A 12,116-nucleotide genomic window follows, 5' to 3' on the forward strand; every position below is an offset into this window, starting at 1 on the left:
GGCATATGTGACCTTGGATTTTGAACCACCTCAGCTAGAAAGACACTGTGTCTCTGCTGTGGCTCAGCCTTAGCCTATGTGCAAGACTCCTGGACACAATATTAACAGATGCACACTGGGAACAGGCAGTTGCAAAGGTGTGATACACAGAGATATGTCCCAAGTGCACAGAAGCACCTGAGACAGGATCCCAACCCAGAGCTGGGGAGACAGAAAGACTGCACGGAAGAGTCCTATATAAGTTAAGCAGAGACCTGAGGATGAGTAAGCGTTAGCCAGGTGGACAAGGGAGGGGAGGAGGACAAGTGCAAAATACCAGGTAGAAGTAACAGCACCTGCAAATCCCCAGTGAGAAAGAGAGCGTGTTAAGTCCAGGGACCAGCACGTAGCTCAGTACAGCGCAGCCCAATGGTGAGCAATGGGCTGGAGGTCAGAGCAGGCTCAGAGCAGGCTCACTTGAATGCTGGCCTTCTTTTCCAGTGGCAGGGACACTCCGGTTTTCAAAGTTCATCTTTGCACGGCTCCTGCAATGTGCTACCTTCCTGTGGCTTCTAAGAGGTCAACACTAACCCCATTTCCCGGTCACTGCTATCATCACTCTTCCTGGCATAACTCAGCCAGGGGATTGTTCCCATGTGTGTCCTGGCCTCAGGGGCAAGCCCTTCACAACAGAGTCCAGCTGGACTCTCATCTCCTGTAACTGACCCTCACCCACTTGCTGCTCCAGCCACTCCCTCTGCTTGGAAAGCCCCAGCTCCTTTCTCTGCCAGGCAAACTCCCACTCCTACTAATTTTGGAAGATCAGGTTTGGATGTGTTTCAGGCCTAGACAATGGGAGGGGCAGAAAAGGTAGGTTGTTCACTCCTTTGTGTTTCACCTGTATTTGCTCTTATGTAAGCATGTATCACATTGTTTTATTCTTAGCCCCCAACTGACTGCACATTTCTCCAGGGCAGGGGTCTGTGTGTTCCATCCGTGTGTTTCCAGAAATCATGGGTGCTCAGGGAGCGTTTACTCGATGAGTGGATGGATGGATTGATGGATGGAGATTGGATTTTAAGTAGGGTTTTCCCACTGAGATTTTGAGTGTTTCTTGTTTCCTACTTTGTGTCAAAAGGGAAAATACTCTACTCAGAATCTTCCTGAAAGGGAATTTGTGAGCAAGTAACAGCAATAATATGTAACAAAATGTGGTACAAAGTATGAGAAATTTAAAGGACTTCAATTATATGTGCATCCCACCTCAACTACTCTCCACCCATGGCTTAATCGTGCTGGCCTCGTTTGTCTCCTTCTAATAGAGGTACAGTGAATACACAGCCCCACAGCCCACATTCCCTCAGTCCCCTGCCTCTGACAGACACCACTAATTGATCATAGCTCTTTCTGGCTGAGCTCATATGTGGTGTCACAATCTTCAACTCAGCAGTCCAGAAGCATTTGCTATTGAAACCACTCGCCACCCCTGCCATGTACGCTTCCTCTGACCTACAAGTCTCCAAAGTTCGCCTCTTTGAGTGTCATCGGCCAGTACGTGATGCTTGTTCCTGGCTCTGTGGCTGAACCTAAGTTTCAGGACAATCACAAGCTCATCAGTTTAACCTTTAACTATTCTCCCAGTTACAACTTGGAATCAATGGGTCAAACTGACCCAATATGGCATTTGAGAATGGATATAGAAAATAATACTCTCTTAATTATTTCTAAAACCTGATTTAACCACTTTCAAAGCTATCACAAGCACTTTAATGCTCTCAAAAAAGGAAAATAGATTAAATAGAATATCCGGGTGTGTCATAAGAAGCATTGCACTGGGAATTAGAAAACCTGGTTTCAAATCTTGCCTGCTTCTGACCAGCTGTGTCACCTTAGACATGTCATTTTGCCTTTCAGTGCCTGGTTTTCCTCATCTGTAAAATGGGGACAGCCATAAAACAGAGCCCAAAGAGTTGCCAAGAGGCTAAAACGAGATGATGTACATGTAAGGACTCAGCACATTGCCTGCCACAGAATTAAAACTCAGTGATGCTGTTCTTTCATTTCCATTGAGATATGCTGTTGGAACCATTTGATTAAAAAAGACTTCCCACACTTGGCTTGGCAGTTATCCTATGACATCTGCCTCTAGCTTTCCTGCTATTCTGCCTTCCTGTGATGGCAGATTTTATGTGTCAACTTGACTAGGCCATGGAGTGCCCAGATACTTGGTCGAGCATTATTATGGGTGTTTCTGTGATGGTGTTTTTGGATGAAATTAATATTTAAATTGCTAGACCAAATCAAGCAGGTTGCCCTCCATAATGCATGTGGGCTTCATCCAATCAATTAAAGGCCCCTCCCTAGTGCAATGTGAGCCTCATCCAATCAGTTGAAGACTTGACTAGAAAAAAAGGCTGACCCCGCACTGAGTAACAGAGGAGTCTTCCTTACTTCAACCTGGGACATTGGCTTTTTTCCTGTCCTTGGACTCAAACTGAAGTATCAGCTCTTCCAGGGGTTCAAGCCCACTGGCCTTCAGACTGGAAATACATCGTCAGCTCTCTTGGGTCTCGGGCCTTCAGACTCAGGCAGGAACTACACTATCAGCTCTCCTGGGCCTTCAGCTTGCTGGCTGCAGATCTTGGGACTTGCCAAACTCAATAACTGTGTGTGCCAATTCCTTATTCAAAATCCCTTTATATTATATATATTTTATATAAACATAGATAGATAATGGATAGATAGATACAGACATAAATATATATCCTACTGATTCCATTTCTCTGTAGAACCTTGACTAATAGATTTCCCAATGCCTCCCTATGGCTATTGGTGACTTTTTTCTTTATTTAAAGTGATCAAACATATGTCTGTGGTCAGTGGAGTTAAGAAAGTGTTGTTATACTTTTCTGACCACTCTCAAAAGTAAAAAATACATTTTACATTGTGATCCAGCCCATATTCATCCTGCTAAAAGAAGTTTTAATACTTAACTCTATTTTGTGTGATGCACTGTGATATTTTCCATCCTATTATATTTCATTTTATTAAATCCTGGTCATGACATACTGAATTTACTTTACAATCATCTAATAGGCTGTGGTCTGCAGTTTGAAAAACTCTAGGTTAAGACATCCTGGAGACATTTTGGCATGTTGGTTAAGATTCCAGGTTCTGGAGTTTGACCCCTGACTGCACTGATCAATAGCTCTGTGACCTTGGGCAAGTGATTTAACATCACTGAGCCTTAGTTCTTCATTTGTAAACTGGAGATGATAGTATCCAATTCTCTTCACAGGTCTCTCCTGAGAACTAAATGAGATAGTGCATTTAAAGTGCTTAACCCAGTGTCTTTTCCACAATAAATGCTCAGTAAATCTTGGCTGTCTTATTATCATCACTGCTAGAGTCTAAGCCTCTGGTATATCATATCAAAATGAATGACAGGAGGTGTGAGGAAAAGGATGAATACTTAGGAGATACACAAAATCTAAATCAAAAGACCTTGGTTCAATACTAAATGAGTCATGTTGAGCCATCTACTTAAGCTCTTTGGCTCTCAGCTTTCTCTCTTTAAGACTGGGGAAAATAATAATACAATTCCTCATAAAGCTATTATTAACATCAATTTGAATACCAGATGTGAATTGTGTTATACTTTACAAATATTAGGAGTTATACGTAAATACATTTTATTAAAATCAAATACTTTGGTTGATTCTAGATACACTGAATAAGAAAATAGATTGTCAGTTCACTTTGGGTGGTAACCAATTTAGCTGTTCACAGAGTAAATCACCTCTGACCATAATCAGAAGATTATGACAAAGGAAAGCCCATTACTTTCTATGAATCCCTTGATGAGCTGGACCATGTATTAATCATCTTGGTATCTAGACAATACTTCCCATGTTGTGTGTGCTTAATAAATGTTTGTTGAATGAATGGCTAAAGGAATGAATGAATAAAGGAAGGCAGGGAGGAGGGAGGAAGAGGATGTAGAGCAATAACTGACATCAACTTTAGTGAGGTTTTAAATTCTGTCCCTGTGGCTTTTTCTACACTGTGTGGTGGTAGGTGGTAGGGTGGCTGGTCCAAGAGCCCTGACTGGAAGGGATGATCGATGATGGGTTGGGTGTACTGCTTCCTTGCTGGAAGGGTCTTTCCCAGGGTCACTGTTATCTGGCATCCATCAGGGCCAGGGATGATGGAAAGCAGGCACTGATTTAGGCAGAGTTGTTAACGCTTTGAAAGATAGCGGTGAGAATTCAAAGTGACCTTGATAAATGGGAGAAGCGGTCACTCCAAAAGTGGATGAAGCTCTGGAGACAGAAATGAATGACCTTGATCAAAGAAACGGGCAGGTGGAGGAGGAGGCATGATTGCTGAGGCTCCGAGTCCACAGCAAAAGCACCAACCACTGCAGGCTGGACATCACGACAATGATCTCCCTCCCATTTGAACAATGTTTCATGTTTGAGGGATTGCACAACCCTGGGAGATAGGTCTTCTTATTACCCCCACTTCTCAGATGAGAGAAGAGTTAACATTACAGAGATAATAACTGTAAAGTTGGGGATAATAAACATGAGGTCATAATAACACCAACATAGCGTAGCAATAATAGGTGACATTTTCGAACACTTACTGTATGTCAGGCACTGGACCACGTGTTCCCATAGACTGTTTCATATTCACAACAACCCTATGAAATGTGTACTGTCATCTCATTTAGAAGAGGAAACTGAGGTGCAGAGAGGTTAACTAATTTGCCTGTGGGTCACATGGCAGGTAAATGTAGGAGATGGGACTTGAACCAGGCAATCTGATTCAGAACCTGTGTCAGCAATTGAAATGTATCGAATGCTTGTTAGAGTCCAGACAATGCACTAAATATTTTTTGTGGATATATTCACTTAGTCCTCACAACCAATCTATGAGCTAAATGGTAATATCTCTGGCTTGCAGGTGAGGAATTTGAGACTTTAAATGATTAAATAACCCTCCCATAATCACACAGTTAGTAAGTGGCAGAGCCCATGTTTTCAACCACTATACTATCTTAATACCCTTCATTAAAGGGAAAAAAGATGTATTATACATTTATCATGTAACAAGTACTTGGAATTATTCTCAAACCCTGTTGTCATTCCTGTTTGGGTCTTGAAGAAGCTGAGACTCAAAGAAATTAAATACTGATCAAGGTCATGCAACTACTAAATGGTAGAACCAAGATCCCTGCACCCAGATGCGTCTGACTGCAAAGCCTGAACTCCGTGCTACCATGTCACCAGCATAGTTCTTAATTCCACAGACCTTGATCAAATGGCTTTAATATGACTGACCCCACCTAAAGTTGCAATCCATAACAATAACTACTGTTTGGACAGTGTTTCACTTATTACAGTGCTTTTTATCACTATTTCAATTCTCACAATAGCCTTTTAAAGTATTTATAATTATCCCTACATTTTTTATGGGAAAACTGAGACTCAGAAATGTGATGTACCAGCTCCTAAATGGCAGAGCCTAGATGAAGAGAAAAATATCTCAGGAGAAAGAATTCCTTCCACTGCCATACTGCCTGCTGGCTTGAACGAAGCCAGAGAATGCTACTGGTTTTCTTCATGAGCAAAGCATCAACAGAAGTCATTTTCTGGGAGGTCTTTGCAAAGACCTTTTAAGGAGGCTAAAAAATCGCAGAATTGTGAAACTTTAGAGTCTTGAGGTCTATGAGTTGAACTCTAATCCGTGCAGGGTTTGCATGGCAGCATTGCTGATGGAGGCAGCATTTCAGACTGCCTGACATTCCTCAACTGATGGAAAAGCATTCTACTTCATAGTGCATTTTGAGGGATCAAGGGCACAGAAGCTAAAACAAATGTGTCAAGTCTTATCGACATTAGCCACAAAAAGGGGTCTGGAGTAGACCACTACCAACTTGGTTCCTAAGGCATTTGTGGAGTATCAATCTGACCCCTGAAATTTTGCTCATTTTGCATGCCTGCTTGGCTGGAGGGAAGCTGCAGAAAAAATGGCACAACACGGTCATCCATAGTAGTGGGGATGGAAAGGAAGGGACAGGCTGTGGATGCTGAGGAGGTGACTAATGAGATGTGTGGGGAGAGAGAGGGAGGAGGCCAAAATTATCTCCAGGTTGTAAGTCCTAAGAGAGGCAGCTGAGATAAAAGGAAAGAATCCTGGATTTGAACTCAGAATATCTTCTATATTTTTTTACTTATTAGTGATATGACTTTTCAGCCTTTGTTCCTTCATCTGTAGAAATGAGGGAAACCTCTCCTCTCTCACAGGATCGTTGTGAAGATTAAGGGAGAAGGCTGATTAAGTGAAGGCACTTAGTAAGGAGCTTAGCACATAATAAATAGTCAATTATTTTTTCACCTCCGTATGTCTGGGAAGCTGGGAGGGGGGTAGTATCTCTGATTGAGAAGGAATTCAGGACGAGGAATACGGATGAAGGGTTTGGGTGAGAAGGACCTGATGTGATTGGCTGGAGGTGTCAGCTTCCTGGTGGAGACGCCCACAGGTATTTGGAAATACGGGCAGGGGTTCTGGGGAAAATACAGTGGAATCACTCACATGAAGGCAAGAGCTGGATGAGGGGAGGAAGCGAAGATGATGAAGCACAATGAGTGTTCATGGTGCACCCACTGGGGGCCCAGCCCTGTGCTAAGTACAAAAAATACCCCAGGGACAACATGCCTAGAATCTGTATGTAAAAGTTCATGGTCTAGTAGAAGAAACTAATATGTAATTACAACTAGCATAATATGCATTAAAAACAAATATAAATGTATATTCTTGAGTCTTCTCTTTGCCTGTGAATCCCTCCAGTATTTCCAAATGCCTATGGGGGTACCCTTACCAGGAAGATGGCACCCCTGGGCAAACACATCATGTCCTTCTTACCCCTGTATGTGTGTGTGCATGTACAAATACACACACACGTACATGTATGGTAGAAATATAATATAGAGGAGGAAGTAATTTGTACCCTACAATCCATACCCAGTCCACATGTAAATTCTCTAAATACTACTTTAAAAACACGCCCCACATCTATCATATTCTTCCATGTCCATTCCTTATCCCTCCCCTGGACACCAGCAAGATCCCCTACCTGTTCTCCCGAGTCCACTCTCGCCCTGCTAATCTGTGCTGTGTGGCAGCACCACGATCTATTGACACACAGATTAGACCACTGCGCTACCCCGATGAGGGCCCTTCCCTGTCACTGCAGCACAGTCCGTGCTTCTTACCATGTCCAGCAAGACCCTCCGAGGCCTCTCTTGGCTTCTTCCAACCTTAACCTCAGTCCCTGCTATTCTTCCCTTAGCCCAAGGCTTCGGCCATGCATCCCTTCTCTCCGTTCACAAACACGCCACACTCCTTCCCCTCTTGGGGCTTTTGTACAAGCTGTCCAGTAGCCCCGGGCATCTTCTCCCTTGTCTTTGGCATCTTCTTCTTATTCTTTGGGTCTCATCTCAGTTTGAATTTCACCTCCTCAAAGAGACTTTCCCAGATCATCCTAAACAAGTGTCTTCCCCGACCCCCTGCAGCTATTCTCTATTTCTACAACCTGTTCATTTTCTACATGGCTCTTATCACGATTTGCAACTGCGTACTGACCAATTCATTCACTCACCCAACACAAGTTATTAAGCCCTGATTATGTGCCAGGCACTGTTCTAGGAAATAAATATGCAGCAAGGAACAAAACAGGCGAGGTCCCTGCTCTCACAGAAAGGGCATTCTAGAAAGAAGATATTGACAGTAAACAAATAAGTACATGAGCATGGTAGCTACTGAACAAATAGTGATTTGCTGAGAATGAAAGCAGGGTGACACAGAGGGATGGTCAGGATTGGCCTCTGAAAAGGTGGCCTTTAAGTTGAGATATGAACAATAAGAATACCTCTATGTAAACACCAGAGGAAAAGGAAGCCAGACAGAGAGGATAGCTGATACAAAAGCTCTAGGCTAAAATAGCCTGTTATTATTGTTAAAGGAACAATGATAACGACAATAACCAAAAAGGAAAAAAGAAAAGGCCACAGTACTCTTGCAACATCCAGGTGAGAGAGATTGGCGGTTTGCCCCAGTGGGACGGTAATCGAGGGGGGACAGATGAGGCATATGCTTTAGCGGTCAAGTTGACAAATCTCGCTGATGGTGGCAGGAGGTAAAGGAGGACCAAGGATGACATCTGGATTTTTGGCTGTTTATTTCATTTCCTCCACTAGATCGTGAGCTTCACAAGGAGCATGTTGATTTTGTCCTCCTCACACATGATACAAACTCCATGAACACGGTTGGATGAATGAACGTATGACCAAACAAACCACGGGAGAAAGGGCAGAATGATGTCAGGGCAGAAGTAGGCATGCCTGTGCAAGGTTCAGAAGGGTGAGCTGAAGTTTGTCAAGTTGGCAAGACAAGGAGGAGAACTGAGGAGTAAGGGAACAGCATGTGCAAAGGAGGCAGGAAACATACAACCTGACAGAACAGTGTCGTTGAAGAACTTGACCTGCCCAGGATAAGCTGGCAGCTCTGTAACTAGGCCAGACTCGAGAAAGATCAGAATGGGGCATACAGTATTCTCTTTGTCATATCCTGATACAAAGACAAATAATGAAAGCTCCAAAGAAGGGATGAAGGAGGGGAAAAAAATCTAAATCCAGAAATTCAAGCCCCAAACCATACTGATTCCTGCAGAAGGTAGAAAGCTGTCAGTCACAGCCCTTGAGGAAATGTTAGGATCTCATTGATGTCTAACATCACCCCCACAACATCTAAGACTTCCCTTGATTTTTGATGCATGGTGTCATGCTGTCTTTGGGGGAGAAGCATTTGATCTAAAGGACATATTAGAAGAAAACAGCCTTGTGCATCCTCTGGGACGAACCCAGAGGGGATCTGAGGGAAAGCCAAGGACAAAAGATTCCCCTAGAGCAAACCAACCCGTGTGTTCACTTAAATCATTCCACGCCAAGCCCAGCCTGTTGAGGACATGAATGTGCACCACACAGGATGTCTCTTAGAAACAGGCACTTAATAGAATATAAATTAAAGTCATAAAGATCAAAGATACAGAGAGACAGTGACAAAGAGGAAGGGGAAAAAAGGGAAATGGAGAAAGAGAAAAAGGAACGTAGAAAGAAAGGGAGTGAGAGAGAGGGAACGAGGACAGGGGAAGAGAAAACCGGCCAAACATCAGCCATGAAAAGAAGTGTGAGTGATTCTATTTGTCAAACGGAAAGAAGGTAGATGTTTTTGTTCTTTGTAGGTTAATATGTAAATGACATTCTGATTTATTAGCGGTCTCCAGCAGATGAGGTGATGATTAGCACATTTCCATATTTATAGAAAAGCAACACTAACTTTCTGGATTTATAGAAAATCAGCTCTTCACAAATAGCAAATTGTGCTATTATCGACATATGGTTTTCTATAAACAGAACTGAGGTAATTATCCCTGGGACAATTTGTTGGTGGGCTCCTTTTGAATATTAACCACATTGGAAGCCCATTTCTGCCTCACAGATTTTAAAGAGGAGGGGCCACCAGATACCCCAGGCAATTAATTAGTAATCCAACACCAAAGACCATACCACGTGGTGGTGGGAGACCACAGGTCCAGGGCTCTGACCCTAGATTCCTGCAGCCCCAGGTAAAGTAATCAACCTCCCTGATGAGCTGCAGCATTTATGTGGCTAGAACTGGGATAACACCAGTCTCCAAGTGTTGTCAAAAAAAATTAAATAAGAATATGTGCAATAGCACCTGGAACCTAGCGGGTGTTCAACAATGTTATTTTTTTTACCTTCCTCATGTTTTTAAATGATCCTAAAAGGACTCACTTGAATAAAGTTTTTTAATCTCTTTTTTTACATTGATCCATAAGATATTTGTTCTGTATTATGATCCAGTACATGTATACATGTCTTTATTTAACTGGAAAAAAAGCTTCTTGAAGCAATAACTCAACTTCAATGCCTACAATCCTCTATGATATTTTCTATTCTATCCTTTGTTGTTGTCATTATTCAAAATTTTACATTGATTTTGAGACCTACTATTGGGTTGCAACATTCAGTTTGAAAAACACTGTGATACAAGAAGGTAGGAACCACATTTTGGTTTGCTCACCATCATATCCCTAGCACAAACATATAATGGATGCTCAATAAAGCATCTTGAATTATTAAAAGAATAAATAAATGGATGAATTAATAAATGATCCTCACCAAAAACGGAATTAATGCTCCCTTTCAAACTACTAATCTTGTTTTGAACACTCATTATGTATTAAGCCCTGAGTTGAGTGCTAAAGAGATAGAAAAGTGTCAGGCATGATACTTGCTTTTAAAGATCTTGCTATCTAGATGAGGAGAAAAATATCAACATTTGGAAAATTGTTTTTTAAAGACCAAACAGTGTGTAACTTATATGTATGTGTTGAAGAAAAGGAGTGGCCAGCCTGGGCTGGCGTAATCAGGGACACTTCTTAAAACCAGGAATTCGAACTTGGCTTCGCAATGTGGGTAGATCTGTCATCCTTCCACTCGCCCATTGCCAGGTCAGTGGTTCTCAAACTGTAGTGAGTGTTAAAACACACAGTGCTGGGCCCACACCAGAGTTTTCGACTTAGTCAGGTTTGGGAGGGGGGCCTGAGAATGTACATTTCTAACAAGTTCCCAGGCGATGCTATGCTTCCAGTTGGGGCCCACTCTTTGAAAACCATTGTTGTAGTAGGTGGTTAGGGGGAGATCATGAACGTAGTTGATCCCATGCTAAGCAATTTAGAGTTTATTCTTAGCCATTCGAGATACTAGGCAAGGAAGCGATATCATCAGATCTGTGAAGTAGAAAGATCTGGTGACAATTGCCGAGAATGGATTGAAAGGGGTGAGCCTGCCAGAGGCCATTTAGGAGCCGGTGCAGTAATAAGCGGAAGATGAGAGCCCAGCCTACCACCAGGAGTGGGAATGGGGAAGAGGGGAGGGATGAAAGAGGACTGAAGGGCTGTGGAGATCCATGGGGGTGGAGGAGGAGGAGGAATCTGGAATGACCAGGTTTTTAGCTTCATTGACTGACCACATGGTTGTTCCATTGACCAAGAATCTACATTTAAAATAAGTTTTCACATTTTAAATAACAAAATCCCCCAGATTCTTTATTTTGAAAGAGGTAACTATGATGTAATAGGAAACCCATAGTTTTGGAGGCTAGACAAGTCTGAGCTCAAATCCTGTTTGTGGTGCCTATTAGCAAGTCATTTCACCCTTCTGGATCTCAAATCCCTGGAAATAATACTATGTATGCTGCCCTGTAGAGTGGTCGTGAAAACTAAATGAGATCACCCATAGCTCATATTCAGTGCTTAGAAAACAGCAAACCATGTCTTGGTGTGTGTTTGGACCACTGTGTGCATAAAGCTTCTGCTCCACTTACCACGGGAGTTCATTTTTTGATTATCAAGGACCAGGATATATTCGTAAGTGCCGCCCATGGATCCCGACGTGATGTAATGGGTGCCATAGTCATTGATGAACTTGGCATACATGCCGTAATTGTACTGCTCCGGAAGCTCCATTAATGACTGCAGCATTCCTTCATCCAGCATGATATTGTCCCTCCTCATCTTAAAATGGGCAGTCTGCACCTTTGTGAAAATTCTCATGAAGCTGTATTTCTGCCAACAACCGCCGTTGAATGAGGCAAAAGAACAAAGAGAGCGTACACTTTACCAAATGAGACGGTGCAAAAGGTCAGCGTTTAGTAGCTGTGGGAAATACACACACACACACACACACACACACACACACACACACAAACATAAATACATATAATGGAATATTATTATATTTTACAAGCATATATTAGACACCGATGTGTACCAGATTTGTCCCACACCTTCATCTCTGTTCCTACGGCCCCCACCCAGATCAAATTCTCATCAACCATCACCTAGGTTTGTTACTAGGTCAGTCACTACACTGGCCTGTTTACTGTGCTGCATGCCTCTGTTCTGTCCCCAGTGCACTCTCACCTCCACATTTCCCCTTGCACTAATCAAAGCATGGCATCGTGCAAACGCCTATGCAAATAGTATA

At 42.7% G+C, this 12,116-nt stretch overlaps 1 protein-coding gene across 1 annotated transcript in view; it reads right to left on the minus strand.

Annotated features, from left to right (window-relative positions):
- Nucleotides 1-12,116, minus strand: part of C8A (complement component 8, alpha polypeptide) — a 64,808-nt gene that overhangs the window by 23,164 nt on the left and 29,528 nt on the right. The window contains exon 7 of the mRNA XM_012639494.1: nt 11,455-11,695. Within this exon, the coding sequence (XP_012494948.1) occupies nt 11,455-11,695 (241 nt within the window). The remainder of the gene's footprint in view (nt 1-11,454; nt 11,696-12,116) is intronic.

This window comes from Propithecus coquereli, unplaced genomic scaffold (assembly GCF_000956105.1).
Source record: "Propithecus coquereli isolate 6110/MARCELLA unplaced genomic scaffold, Pcoq_1.0 Scaffold14, whole genome shotgun sequence".
Classification (NCBI taxonomy): Eukaryota; Metazoa; Chordata; class Mammalia; order Primates; family Indriidae; genus Propithecus; species Propithecus coquereli.